The sequence below is a fragment of the Anser anser genome (assembly GCF_964211835.1).
Source record: "Anser anser genome assembly, chromosome: 26".
NCBI classification, from domain to species: domain Eukaryota; kingdom Metazoa; phylum Chordata; class Aves; order Anseriformes; family Anatidae; genus Anser; species Anser anser.
In genome coordinates this window covers 747,240-761,726 of record NC_139747.1, presented here as the reverse complement: position 1 = coordinate 761,726, position 14,487 = coordinate 747,240, and the positions used below count along the sequence as shown (strand labels likewise).

Genomic DNA, 14,487 nt, shown 5'->3' with positions numbered 1-14,487 from the left:
AGGGCTCTCTGTAACTGTTCACCACAGTGACAGCAGCGTAACCCCCTGCAAACATCTTCCAAGAACTCACAGTTAAGGCGAAGGAGAAGACTGGCACCAGTTGCTGGGCCTGTTAGATGTTTGTTGATGTCATCTTTTGCATTACCTGTACTCAAAAGCGGTTTCTAAAATGCTGAAGATGTCAGTCGGACCCCTACAAGTGTGAGGACCTGCGTGTGGGTGTCGCTGACAGCCCTCCCCCGGCGCTCGTGCAGTTGCCTGTTCTTTGTGTCTGCGCTGATGAGATCTCTGTGGCCTTTGGCACAAGCCTGGCCCTGGATCTACAGCGAGATATTTCGCTGCATCGGTTTTGCTCAACAGCAGCAATGTGGATGCTCAAAAACAAACAAAAAACTGTAATTTACCAGACGCAGAAGACCAGAAAAGGTCGGTATATGAAAAGTTGTCAGTGGGTTTTCTTCACATAGGCTCTTGCAGTTTGTACTGTAGTATACTGTACGTACTACACAATAGCCTCTCCGTAACCTGTTAGTTAACGTGACTAACACGTCACATGTTGTTTATGCCGTCTGCGCTCAGAGGAAGGCACCGTGCTCCGCGGGGTGTTTTGGCTGGGTGTTTAACACGTCGCTGTGTGCTGTCAGCGGCAGGTTGAAGCAAAGTATGTGACGCTCAGAGCGGACGGCAGTAAAGTCTGTGACGTGTTTCATTCAGAAGCAGCTGATTTCCCTTACTCACCTGTATCCTGTGGTATCATGTAGTGGAACGCTAACGTGAAGTTTTATCTCCACGTGCTTCGCGTGCATAATGTAGGATTTTTGGAAGGAAAGGCCGGCAGAATGATTGTTTTGAATGAGGAGGTGTTGGGGTGTTTCTCCCGAAACGACAGGGCTCTTTCCGAACTGCGGTGTTGCTGCACGTGGTTGAGGCTTAGCCCCTGTCCCGCGGGACTCGGACATTTGATCGGACCACGCGTGCGGCCCGCGGCGCCTGGTGCCAGACGGGTTTCGGCAGCCGCGGGCGGCACGGTGTTGGTGCCCTGCCTCTGCCCTGGAAGCGGGCAGGTGCAAGTACACGCTCCTGAGCGTTTTTCCCCGAGGCTTCTGTGACTTCTCACAGGGCCGTCCGTCGGCTGAACTACTCGGAGCCCGCAGTCACTCCTGCCGTTGTCTTGGTGCGAGCAGCCCCCAGACGCGTCGGTGCCTTCAGGCGGCCGGCTGGGGGCTTCCCCCCGCCCACGTCCACCCGCGGGCGCCCCCGGGCCGCTTCCCGGCCGCCTCGCACTGGTGCCCACCCCCCCCGCCGCCCGCCCCTTGTCCGTGGTGCTGCCGGCGGCGGGCGGAGCGGCCCCGCCCCGGGGGGCGGCGCGGCGCAGGCCCCGGCCCGGCCCCATAAGCCCGCGGCCGGCGGCCGGACCCAGCGCCCAGGCCGGGAGGGGCGATGCGGACGGGGGGCGCCATGGCCGGGGCGGCGCGGAGCTGCCTCTGCCTCCTGCTGCTGGCCGCGCCCGCGGGGCCGCTGCGCGCGGGTGAGTGCGGGGGAGCCGCGACCCTCGGCCGGGCCGGGCCGGGCCGGGCCGGGCCTGCTCCTGCGGGCGGCCTCCCCCCGCCGGCCCGGGGCCCCCCCCGTCCCTCCCGCGGTCGGGCTCCGGGGGGGGGGGCGGTGAGGAGGGCGCCGGGGGTCGCGGGGCGGCCCCGGGGGGCAGCGGGGCCTCGGCGCTGAGGGGCGCGAGGCGGCGGCCTCGGGCGCGGCGGGGTCCGGCCGAGCGTGCCCCGGTGTCCGGGTCCGGGCCTCCCGGAGGGGCGGCCGCTGCCGGCCCCGCGCCGTGCGGGGCCCTCCCGGGGCTCCTGGGGGCAGCGGGTCCCGGAGGGCGTCCGGTGGGGTCCCGCCGTGCGGGGCTGACGGGGCCCGCGGCCCGTCCCCTCCGCTCGGGCAGCCGCGGCCCCCCCCCGAGGGCCCCGAGCCCCGGGGGTCTGCGCTGGGTCTCGCAGGGGGCCGGGGCTGCGTCCGGTGGTGGGACCGCGAGCGCAACAGGGTGCGGGCACGGCAGTGAGCGGCACCGCGCTGTGCGTGTGGGCGCTGATGGTGCCGGGTCTGTTCTACCTGAGCGGCAGGCTGACACGTCTCACCCACCATCGTCGCCTTCCTACAGAAGGCGTCTCTGCCTTGGGTTGAAGTTGTGTTTGCTGTTAATGGGTAGTTTCGTACTCAGGGCTTCCTAATCCAGGACCCTTTCCTGAAGCTAGCAGCGATGCTTCGTGCTGAGAAGCGACGCTCCTGCGGAGGCTCCCTGCGTGATTCTGAGCTGCGAATTTCGTGCCTGGCACCCGGCGTGTTGTCACCAGTGGTCGTGAGCCGTGCGCCAGACAGAATCCCGACTTTGACAGGTGGCTGCAGGCTTGTCGGGGAGGTAGAGCAGTGTGTGAGCACCACGAGGAGCAAAGGCTCACGGCGCATCTCCTGGAGGCCGGGTGGGTGTGCGCACAATGGGCTGGTCGCTGTCCTGAGGGTTAATGCCGCGGTTCCTGCCCGAGGATGAGGGAGGAAACGCAGGTCACTGGAGCCCCGGGTGGTGTGCGGGCAGCGTGTCCCAGCTAATAACGCCAGGTCTGTCCTGAAAGATGTTAGACGCTGGCTGTCTCAGATCGGGGCATGACCAAGCGGCGAGCAACCTGTCACCTGTTTCAGTGCCTCCAGACACCTCCAGCTTTTGGGTTGGAAAGTAAGTGCTTTGGGTGCTCCCCAGCGAAGAGGGATATGAGGCAGAAATGGGGTGTTACCGGAAACTGCTAATTGAAAATTCCTGAATGAACGTAATCGCATAGGGATGTGTAGCCTTAGGGGATCTGTATATGTTGTAGATTTTCCCTTCCTGTTTGTGTCTGTGGGAGGCATCAGCCTTTGCCTGTATAAATCCATAAAAAAGCAATCTGGCATTGCCATAGGCAGGGGTTTTGCCTTCTGCCTCCTGTCTCTCCTCTGATTCTTGGCGTAACGTATGTATCAGGATGGTCTAGCCGCACTTTTATCAGTTTTTAAAGGAATTTTTAAAGTGTCTGAACACTTTGGTTTGAATTTTCTGAGGAGATGCAATGTTTGCTTAAGATAATTCTTTTGTTCAGCTCATGAGAAACACAGCGCTGCCTCACCCGTATTTCAACAGATCTGGGACAATCATTCAGCAGAGCAAAGAGGTTTTTGTGGTTATTTCCTTTGAGTGAAGAATAAAAAGAGGAAAGAAACTTCAGTGTAGCTAATGTTGCAGCTTGTAGTGCTTTGTTTGTGGAAAAAGGAAGTTTGAAACATGACTTTGTAGTTTTTGCACGTCTCGAGCATTCTCATTTCTTAAGATTAAAAAAAAAAAGTTTATTTGCTCAACTCTACTGAATTCTGTGATTGAATTCGTACTGCGTGGTTTCCTTTGGCGACCAAATGTAAAGATAGCGACATCCCTAAAAAGAAGCGTTCCCACGAACCTCCGCCGCGTGGAGAGAGTCGGCCGACGCGAGGTGGAGGAGGTGAGCGGGCTCTGCAAGGCGCTGCCCTCGGAACCAGCGCCGCCCCGGTGCTCGCGGTGAGAGGGCTGAGCTCCCGGGCAGGGGTAAATCGTCTCCCCCCCTCGGGTAGTGCGGCTTCGCTCCGTTTCTCACTGTAAAATGAAGGGCCAGGCTGGAGAGGATGTTAGTGGCAATACCAGAGGAGAAGACGGACGGTCCTTTTTGCGGAAGGAGGGTAGCTGTTGTCCTGCAGACAAATTAGAGCGTGGCTTTAGAAAGGGCAGAGGGAATACCGAGAGTCTAGACAGGAAACCCTTACAGCATAGGTCGGGGTTTCGGTAGGAGGGAGGTGAGAACGTGGCTGGAAACGCTGCTGTAGAAGAGCTCAATATCATTGTCAACTTCCCACACCACTAGTAAAACACCAGGAGAAATGACGTTAACCATTCTTGTCTGTTTTAGTGCTAAGTATTTCAGGTGAGCAACAAATCAAGCGCATGACTGTTTCTCTTGCCATGATAGTTGGTCGTCTTTTCCCGCCTTCTAAGAAGGCAGTGACACAAGGAGACCCGCGTGGTCTGAAAACTGAGAGCGAGGGAGGAGGAGATGCGAAGAGAAGTCCCAGGCAGGAATGCCCTGCAGAAGGAAGGCGCGCCTGATGCTTCCAGGTGCTTTGGAGATGGAGCACGACCGTGGACGTGCAAGGCGCTCTTTAGTCTTTGAGGCGTCAGAGGAGCCAGGACTGCTGGCTTCCTAGGAAGTGTTCCTTTTTTTTTTTTTGCAGTAGATTTGTTAGCTTGCTGCTTTGTGTAAAGCTCTAAATATTTTCAAGTGGACTTGGATAACATTTACATAGTGAAAGTGAAGGAGTTTCTTGCTTCTAGTAATTTGAAGAATACATCTTAACTGCAGCTGTCGTCTCAGAGCGAAGGTCAGCTGCACATAAACATGCCTTCCCCGGGGTGTGATGGGTGGAAGAATTATACCGAAGAAGTAATCAGCGGTTGAATACCGTTCCGGATGGACGTTTTAATCCCGTTCACAGAATTTTCTCCTCAGACAGTTGCTGCTTGGCAAAGTCCTTGATGGTTTTGATAATGGGATACAGAGGATGCGTGCTGAATCTGCAACGATACCCAGAAAGGATTTGAGCTCCTCAGAGAGGGGTCAGCAGCGCAGGTAACGCGGGCACGTGAGAGGAATAGCTGGCAGTGAGATGCAGCTTTGGAAGGACAGGTGCAGAGTGTTCTTCCAGGGTGGAAATAGTTGTCTGCACACGGGAGCGGGGTGCAGGAGCATGTTGGCAGGGAGGGAAATGAGTGTTGGAGTAGGTTAAACTACCAGTGAATCACCCAGGCTGCTTGTTGTGGAAAAGAATAAACCTGTGGAGACAGATAACCACACAAAGCGGTCTTTCACAAAACATCTGAAGCTCGATACCTGTGAGGCCTCGCTGGCGCGCCGTGTCCCGTTTTGGATCCCGTTTCAGGGTAGGTGCAGCGTGACTGGAGAGCCTGGTCGCACCCAACGGCCGGAGCCCTAGGAAATGCGCTGCGCGAGGGGTTGCTGAAAGAACGGGGCTCACTTCCTTAGGGGAAGGGAGGGGGGAAAACGCCAACAAACTGAAAATATAACAGACGTGCAGCCAGATGGAAGGGGAGGGACCCGTCCGCTCCGCTGGGGGTAGACGTACGGCTGAAAGCCCGGCGAGGGAAAGCTGCTGGACGTCAGGGACACGGGTGGGAGGCAGGAAGGTGGGCCGGGAGGCTTCGTGAGGCTCTCTGTGCTCCTCCTCGCAAACAGTGTTCTGTGTGAGTGTCAGATGATGGCGCGGTTGACTTCATCTGTTAATTGTAATCAATTATAACGCAATGGTTAGCACAGGCTGTATATTTAATGCGTTAGCAATGCGCGTCTTTTGATTCAATCTCGTATTAGTTGTGTTCATGTTTAAGTTCAGTGCTGTTAACTGATACTCTAGGTTTAACATGGTTATGACCACACCTTTACTTTTACAGTAAAATGGCTAAAAATTGCTAGGATGGATGTAGGCACCGGATAAATCCAAAGCAAACGTCAGCTTTGCCTTACTTCTGTGTGAAACTAAGTTTTTTCCTGTCTCAGTAGGAAACCTTCCACTCTCACGCAGGGATTCAGTAAATGGAAGCAGGCAAATACAAGCGTATGGTTACACTGGCGGTCCTCTCTGCGATGTTCGCTGATGGCAAGCTGTGCACAGATTTGGGTGGGATCAGAGGAATTGTAGGGTTTTGCCTCTTGTAAAGAATGACGCGCTCTGTCAGCACTTGCGATGCTGAAGGCAGCAGGGGATCCGAAAGGGGTGCTGAGCAGAAATCTGGCCCTGCAGCCGTTGTTGGCATTTGGAGCGCTGCAGTGCCCGGAGGTGCTGCAGGTGGGATGGGTTTGGAGGCTTGCCTCTGCGAGGCCCGGCCTCCTCCTTCATCTCCTCCTCCTCCTCCTCCTCCTCGGAGCAGGAGGGGGCTTGTGGGTTCCTCGTCCCGGCTGCCCATGGCATGAGCTGGTCGCCTGCCGGGTGAGCTTGGCGTTGGGAAATGAATTCTGTGGTGTAACAAGCTGCAGTCTGAACTTCCCTGCTTCTTCTTTTTTTTCCTTCCGTTGAAGAGAATGTGTTTGATCTCACCTGAAAGGCTGGGGAAGGAGTTACTGTAAGGACGGGCGATGCCTGGGCCGGGCCGTGCGCTGTGGGTGGCTGCGGCCGTGTGTCCGCAGCGCAGCCAGCGGTCTGCAGGCATGGCGAGGTCCGGGGAGGCAGGAGAAGCAGCTTGGCCTCCGAGCGTCGATCTTACCTGTCGGGGGAATAAACGCCCCACCAGCCTCCCTCGGTGTCTGAAAAGCCACAACAGCGCTGATTTATTTCGCTGGTTCTCAAGCTCCCACATGCTATGGAGCGTGCATGGCATTCTTACCGCGGATTCAGGGCGGGGAAGGTGATTCATGTCTTCCTGATAATTAAGGCAGTCCTTAATGAGACAAGATAAATACAGTGGATGCAATTGCTTTTCTCTGCTTGGAAAGAATTTCAGCTGGTGCTACGCCCAGGCGTGAGCGATAAGAAGTGTGTTCTCAGGTACTGCGGTGGGGTGCAGTAGCTGTCAAGATTTGTGCTCCTCTCTAAGCAAAAGCCAGTCCCACTTTTGAGGGTGGGAGGAGGATTTAGGGGCAGGGCTCTCTTTGCATGTTTTAATTGCTGATCCGTTGTGTTTGTCCCTTGTATCTGAGTTTTGAATAACCACTCAGATGCTCCTCTTGAGGCTTACTGATGAGTGAAATCTTACGTGGGGCAGTCAGCATGGAAATGATTTTGTATAAAGTTGGGGTAAATGCGATGGAGATAACTGCTAGAACGGAAGCTTTTGTTCTGGGAGGCCCCAGTGGTGGAGTGTGTGCTTTCAGACAGAGCAGGGAGGTTTTCTCCTAATGAGAATCCCACAAAGCAAACTTTTGTTTGTCCTGTAACTAAGTGGGCTCGTCAACCTAATCTGTACTACAACATGGGAAGAAAAAGGATGTTTTTGCCAGAAGAGGAAGGAGAACTGAGAGTTAAAGGGAAAAGGATTTGCATTGAGTTCAAGCTTCTAACGTGAGTGTTGCTGTGCTCCTTAGTTCCGCTGATGGACTGGAAGCAAGGAGCTGCCTTCCGACACCTGCACTTGAGCTTGTCCTAGCAGGAGGAGACAAACACACCTTCCTCTGCTGAATCTTACGGACAACGAAGGGAAGAATAAGGCATTGCACCTGAAATCAAGTCCCAAGCTGGCAGTAGTGAAGTGAAGGAAAGGAGAGCAGAAAGCTGGGGAGAAGCGTCAGAATATCCTGAGAGCTGAGAACGATGCTCCTTCGCCGCCGCTTCTCTGCGACGCAGCCTCCCAGACTTGCCCTCTTCCCAGAAGTTCCTCCCCGAGGTTCCTCCCCGACACATGAGCTTTGTGTGCTGATTCACGCCTTTGTGTTCTGCTTCCAAGTCGCTTTTGGGGAGGCGTGCAGCTTGCTGAGCGCTGCGGGGACGAGCGGGGCCCTGGTGTTTCTGTCGGCTGCGTCCCGAGAGATCCTCTCAGAGTCCCGCAGCGTCTCGTCCCCCACTTCAGTAAAGACGGTGGCAAAGTGACGAGCACAGAGCAGCGACGCGTGAGAGCCTGGGACAGGATATGAACCGAAACGTGTGGTTGGAAGTGACAGATGTAGAGAGGTGATTTGCCAGAGTGTACTTCGATGGTTCATCTCGGGGAAGGAAGCAGCCCTTCCCTAGGCTGTTCTCGGGCCAAGGAAGTATTGCCACTGTACTTTCTGTAGCCTTTGAACTACAGTTCAAGAGCTATTTTCAGGAAGTGTCTCTGATTATTTTTTTTACACACTTCTCCAATAATCACAGAAGTTAACGAAAGTTCTGCTGCCGTATGTGTTCTGTGTCTGTTACTTCGGGAGAAGCAATACAGCTCCGCCTATGCTTATGTGACACAGATGCTGTATTACAAACAGCGCACAGCAACGAATCCATCTGTGTTCTCCAAGCAGGTGTGCACTCGCAGTGTAGCGTATGAGAGATGGAAAGCCATCTAGCTGCTTTTGCTTCCTCCCTGGGATACTGGTGGAAAGCGCAGAGATGATGGGCGTAGCGTTCCTCGCTGCGCTGGCAGTGTCAGTGCAAGGCCTGCCTGTTGCTGCGAAGTAACGCCACGCTCTCAGTGTGAGATGTAAAAGCATTTGCGGGCGGCTAAGGGATCTCCAGATAATGTTGCTAACTGTGATGAAATAGGTCTGTCTTGGTGTAAATTTTGCTTTTCACCTGCTTCTTCGCGTGCTGCTTTTGTGCAAAGCTCCACCAAAGAGGGCTGCATCCTTTGCAAAAATGAAATCAGCCCAGTCTGTGCCTCAGGCTGCTGGAGTGTGTTTGTCCACAGAGAGATGCTGAGGTTGAGAAGGGAAAAGGTAACGGAAAGTAGGCTGTAGGAGGGTGAGGGTGTGGGGCTCACCCCAGAAGCACGAACACTTTACTGTCTTCTCTTTAACCTCCTGCTGGTGCGGTAAGCTCGTGGTGCCGGCAGGGACGGGGTGTGAAAGGCAGTGATGTTCCTGCACCTCGCATGGGATCACTGCTGGCACTTGAGCATCCCTGAGCTCTCGGGAGCTGCCCAGCAAGTTTGGGGTTCGGAGGCACACGCAGGCTGCTGCAGCAGCCAGCTTCTGGCCGTGCTCCAAGGTGCTGTTTTAAAACTGCGTGCAGTACCCTGGTCCCCCTCTGAAAGCTTTTGGAGCATCTCAGAAGTTAAACACCCGCTTAGCACCCCAAGACGTGGGGTGGCTACATCTGGAGGTGAGCAGCGGCGACGAGTGCGGCTGTTCCCTTCCCCCTGCCTTCGGCTCAGAAGCCTCACACTGTGCCGCTGAGCTCAGCGATCCGCGGCCGTGGGCCAAGGCTGCTCCTCGGCCGCGGGGCAGGCGGCGAGCGGCTCCCAGCCGGGCGCAGGGGCTGCGTCTGCGGGTCGGGAAAGTAACTTAGGTGTGCTCTTCTCTCCCGTTTGCACATCCGTGTGGAACAGTTGCTGGAAAACCTGGCGGCTCGTGCAGGACAGTAGATTTTTGGTTGGTTTTTGCTCAGTCAGGTGATCTGTCTGTTGCGTATGCAAATCATGTATACAGCAATCTGCAAAAGGCGTTTTTTTGCATGCATTTGTTTCGCCCCACTTGTTTTTATAAGGTGCTTAAGTGCTCTCTAAGAACGCAATGAGCAGTACTGGCTTTTTGTCAGCAGCTCGGCAGGGGTGTGCGGGGCTGAGGGCGTAACGCTGAGCTCCGCTGGCCTCGAGCACAGCGTTAGGAAGCCCAGGAACTGCGGGAGCCCCTGGGAGCCGAGCTGGAGAGGCTCCGTAGCCCAGCTGGTGTGTTTCTGCAGCTCAGGAGACCTGGATCTGACACTGTCTTTCCTTCTGTCCTTGAGCGAGTTATCTCTGCGCTGACCTGCTTGACGTGCTCTGATTTCTGCTAATGGAAAGTGGTGGAACATGAGATAGGTACTTGTAAGAGAGTAATTGAATTGTGCAGCTTTCAATTTAAAGTGTTCTGCTCAGCTTGGTTGTGCGGCCTTTCACAAGGCAGCCCACGAGAGCTTTGCTCTGAGCCACGCTCCGTGCTGTCCTGTGTGCGTCGGGCCGGTGACCTCTTGTGTTTGGGCGCGCAGCCCCAGGGGTCCGTAGCTCTGAAAGCGTGCGTGCCTCGGTGCTGTGGTGCTCTGTTGCTTCTTAAAAGCAGAGCTCGCAGGTCTGGCAGGAAGCGATGCCAGCGCCGCACGAAGGCTGCGGCGGGGTCTGCCTGGTGCCGCGCCGTGGACCTGCACTGAGCTCCGGGGCTCTGCCTGCCTCCTCCTCGCCAAAGGGAAGGAGCTTCTTGTCCTTCTGCCTCATCCTTCCGACTGCTTTGTTTCTTTAGGTGGACTAATCTGGTGGCCTTTCTCTTTTGCTTTCTAGGTTTCCAGGAAATTTCTCTGTTGTCCTCCTATGAAGTTATAATCCCACAGAGGTTAGGAAGAGAACGGCGAGAGGCCTCCGATGTCTCCTCAGTGCAGGTACCGGGCAGTATTGACCCAGCTGGGGGCTGGGTTAGACACCTCCGGGTGCTTTCCAGCCTGTATTGTTCTGCTGTAATCACATGACTAAAGGCTGCACGCTTCAAAGTATTTGGATTAGGCCAAATGTTTTTAGTCACAGATTTTATAAGCCTTGGCAGAATGTAATATTCAGAAAAATGCCTTGCAGTTTATTGCTGTCGCTGACTAGTACTCTTGCTGTGATATTTAATGTAGTGATCAGGCAATTCAGCTTACCCACGTAGTATGTAAGGACCCTAGTTGCTGTGCACAGCACTTGGCTCACGCAAGGCTGTGGAGGTACCAGCCCACTGTGAATGTTCAACAGTAAAACAGAACTGTCCTTTTCCAGCTGTAACTAAGAGTTTTTCTGTGAAAGTCTTGTTATAAACAAGGAATGTGAAAACCACAAAGCTATTTCGAAATAGCTTTCTTCATGTGACTTTTCCCCAGCTACGCAGGAAAAGATGCCAGGTTCTGGAGGTAGGGATGATTAGAAAATAGGTTTCAGGCTCACTCACCCTGCTTATTTCTGCTCCGGTGCAACCGGCAAGATTTAACAAGTACAGTATCCGTGTGTCTGGCAGTTTCCACGTGTGGATATGCCATGTAGAATCAGCGTGGTTTGTGTTGGAAGGAACCTTTAAAGATCATCTAGTTCAACCCCCTGCCTTGGGTGAGAACACGTATGGACACAGCAGTCATCAATTCTTTTGGATGTCTGGGAACCAGAGCAAATTCTGGTGGCTGAGGCCAGGTTCTCATTGCAAAGTCTTGTCAGCACAGCAAGATCAGTCAGGAGCACAACAAACACGTGGCCTCCTGACCAGCACCGTGGTACCAGCCAGAAGCACAAGAGGAGCAGCCGAGATGAGCGGAGCTCCACATCCTTCAAGGAAGCAGTTTAAATTTTGTTGCATCTCCAGTAGGAACACTGTTGTTAAGGCTGTATCTGTGAAGGCTACCAGGACAGACTAGTCCTGAGTTGTGGAAGGTGTCAGTAGTGATCTGAATGCCTGTACCCAGAGTAGTAGCTTGCAGAGGCTGTTTCTGCCAAACTTTTGTTGCTGTCAAAGAACACTTTATTCATTAACATTATTAAAATGCAACTTTTTCTTTTTTACGTTCAGGACAAGGTGTCGTATGCTATTGAGATAGAGGGAAAAGAATACACGATTCATCTAGAAAAGAACAAGTAAGTGATGAATTCCTTGATTATTAAATTCCAACTGTGTCCAAATAACAGGTTGGCAGGTAGCATGCTAGTTTTGATTCCTGAGGTTCTTTATGAGAAGGGCAGTTACAAACTAACTCTGAGAAATCTGCAGAGAAAGACAGTGAAAGTGGGTTGAGCCACATTGTCTTGGCTATCAGCCGGAAATGTTGAGCTCCTGCGACACTGGTGATCCTCTTGCAGTGAAGGAAGTAGTAGTTTGCTCAAAGGGGATCTGGGGAATCATTGAATAACTCTCCATTCACATCTAAAAATAAACAAACTGAGTTATATTTCAAGTAAATATTTCTGCTTTCCTTTGGGTTTTGTTTATTGTTTCAGTTTTTTTCCCATCTCAGTAGCACAAGACTACTAACAAACGAGGAAGCTAACTTCATCTCCCAGCTCTTAATATCTGTAACTTACAGGAAACATAGATGTTGTCTGTCTTGCTTTTAATTTTTAAAGTACTACTTGAGCAACAGCAGGTTACCGTATATCAGGCTGTTTCCCTTGTAAAACTGCTTTCATAATAGAAGAGACATAACTGTCTAAACATAGAAGGCCATGGAGATCTGTCTGCCATTTGCCAAACTCCTGACCCTCAGGAACGTGGAAATTTGTCTACACTTGCATCTATGGATTTACAAGTATGGGCCGGCTGTCTTAATCGTAGGAGACTTTCCCAATACATTTTCTTCCAAAACTGGGGAAGAGATATTATATGCAGCCACCTGAGTGCTGTGTTGTTTTTTCTCTGTGTGAAAGCTAGTGAGCTGTTAGCACCATCTAAAGACTTTTGACGCTTGTCCTGCTTACCCAGGGTGAGGTGTGTGATTCGGTTTCATTAACAGTTCCACCATTCTGATATCTTGGATTTTGCTGTAGAAGTGCACAAGTTCTTAGTTTTTCTTTTCCTTTTGAATTATACATTTAATTACAATTTACATACCTGTGACACTTAATTAGGATTATCTTGCTACCTGCTATAGTATCATAGTTATTTCATGATATTTCTCTTGTATTCTTTCTCTTCTACTCTCTTTCCTTACAGAGAACTGCTGCCCAAAGATTTCACAGTTTATACATATAGTAAGGAGGGGAAGTTGCAATCTGAATATCCAGATGTCCAGGTAGGACTTCTTCCTTTTTATACCTTTCCTGGAAGGTGACTTGAACATCGAGCATCTACATGCTGAGGGAGTTGTGTATTACATACTTATCATTGTATTTTTTCAGCGAGCCCAGTTCTAATTCCATGTATGAGCCATGCTTTTCCCAGAGAGAATCCTTGATTCTGTACGAGATTCTGGCCTGTAGTTTGTCATAGCCCCATGTTTTATGCAGAGATGATTGCTGTAAAAGCAGCTCCGCTCTAAAAAGGAAGTACTCTTCTTAGCTGGGAAATATCTCATTGTTTCAGAGTGGTGGTGGCGCTGTCATATAGCACAGTGCAGTGTTTGTGCCGCTTCTGGACACAGGCCTCATTTCTTACGGAGAGCAGAAGACGTGGAGCAGAACTGGGCGTTACCTGATGCCTACATAAAGCTTTTCCTTTTGCACACAGCGGTCTTCCAGATTGGTCAGCTGCTGACCCATCTTTTCAGTTTTATGAGACGCTGTATTAGTGACGCTTAAGAAGTTTCAAGGGTTGACAGTCTAGCCATTAGTCCAGACATTTGGGAGCTACTGGAAGGGGCGGAGGACCTTTGAGAGGGACATACTATGCATAGTGTTGGAGTTATTCCACTGAAAACGTTTGCAGCGCTCTTCTTCTGTACAAGCAGGCTACCTGCTAGGCTGCCTTTGAAAATTTAATTACTTCTGTAGAATAAGAATAAATAGCAGCTTTTGCAATACAAAAAGCATGAAAGCGTTTCTAATGGCTTCACTCCTCTTACATATCGGCATTGTTCCTTTGAAAGGGAAGCGTTAGTCATATATGATTCATAGGATCTTGTTTTTGAAAATAGAGCACCTGAACTGACTGAGTATTTACTTCCTATAAAAAAGTGATTGAGAGGAAAAGTGCTTTTTCTGCACAAGGTTACGGAAGTTACGGTGACCCTGAAGGATTATTGCATGCCTCGGCATTCGGTGCTGAAAGAACAGGCGATGTAATCTACCTGACCCCTATAGTAACATTCAAAAATGCACTTGCCAGAGAAAACTGAATGTATTTGCCGTGTATTACCCTCTTTTCACGTTTCCAAAATGTCTAATACAGAGGATAAAATGGAACTGTTGTGTCTCCTCGGGGCTGATGGGGGATGTTCTGTGCATTTGAGAAGTTCAGGCAGCACAGTGCCTTGGCGAGGATAGCAGGTGTTGGCCCTTTTCTTGCTAGAGGGAGGCTACACGCAGGCCAAACATTCTCCAAAATTGTTTTTTCAAAGTCTGAATGATGATTTGGCCCAAATCAGTAGGGAGGGGCTAGCCTCAAAATATTTGAGGCAGGGTGGAGGACAGAACTGCAAAGGATGGCTTAGTGTCAAGCTGAGAAATGCAGTCGCTAGATAATGCCTCTGAGCCCTGCTTGTCAGTATTGCTGCATGTTAACAGTGTCAGCTCGGAATCCGGCGTCAGGTAGAACGACTGAGTGGGCGAGTGGGATTTTAAACTCAGATCTAATGAACTACTGGCTGTATCGAGTTGTGAAGAGCGTATCCTTCACAGAATAGGACTCAGACTGGGTCCCTACCTCCCTATCTATCTGACAGTTTGGTTAGCTTCTCATACAGAAGTCCTTGTGGCACCAAAGCACGTGATGAAGTCTAGGTGCGTGCTGGAGAAGGAAATGCTGTTATGCTGTGGTAGAGCCAGAGGCAAGTTAGAAGCTGTAGACTGTAGGTAAAGGGTGTGTGGCAGCTTTGACTTCAAACATTATATTGTCAAGTTGCAGCTACTGCGGGTCAGTGGCGGGCATGGCAATTTATGTGCTCAGGTTTCGTACTGGGTGCGCAGAAATGCGTGGAATATGCGTGTAATGTGCCCTTGTTTCCCCACATAGGATCACTGCCATTACCAGGGATACGTGGAGGGGATCCTGGATTCTGTTGTTGCTGTCAGCGCGTGCTCGGGGCTCAGGTAGCAGAACTCATCTTTTGTGCTGCAGTTGTCACGTGAGGCTCACGGCTCGCTGAACCTGAAACAAA

The 14,487-nt window shown here is 52.0% G+C and overlaps 1 protein-coding gene across 5 annotated transcripts in view; it reads left to right on the top strand.

Moving 5' to 3' along the window:
• The first annotated feature begins 1,361 nt into the window (after nucleotides 1-1,361).
• Nucleotides 1,362-14,487, top strand: part of LOC310886780 (disintegrin and metalloproteinase domain-containing protein 9-like) — a 28,904-nt gene continuing 15,778 nt past the window's right edge. For 2 of the 5 annotated variants that reach the window (XM_083811815.1, XM_083811813.1), the window contains exons 1-5: nucleotides 1,362-1,528; nucleotides 10,001-10,098; nucleotides 11,250-11,314; nucleotides 12,387-12,465; nucleotides 14,343-14,419. In XM_083811815.1, coding sequence (XP_083667941.1) covers nucleotides 1,441-1,528; nucleotides 10,001-10,098; nucleotides 11,250-11,314; nucleotides 12,387-12,465; nucleotides 14,343-14,419 — 407 coding nt within the window. In that variant the 5' untranslated portion in view covers nucleotides 1,362-1,440. Of the gene's footprint in view, nucleotides 1,529-2,212; nucleotides 2,388-7,754; nucleotides 8,052-10,000; nucleotides 10,099-11,249; nucleotides 11,315-12,386; nucleotides 12,466-14,342; nucleotides 14,420-14,487 lie in introns of those variants that run through there. The other 3 variants (XM_083811811.1, XM_083811814.1, XM_083811812.1) reach the window with 3 other exon arrangements.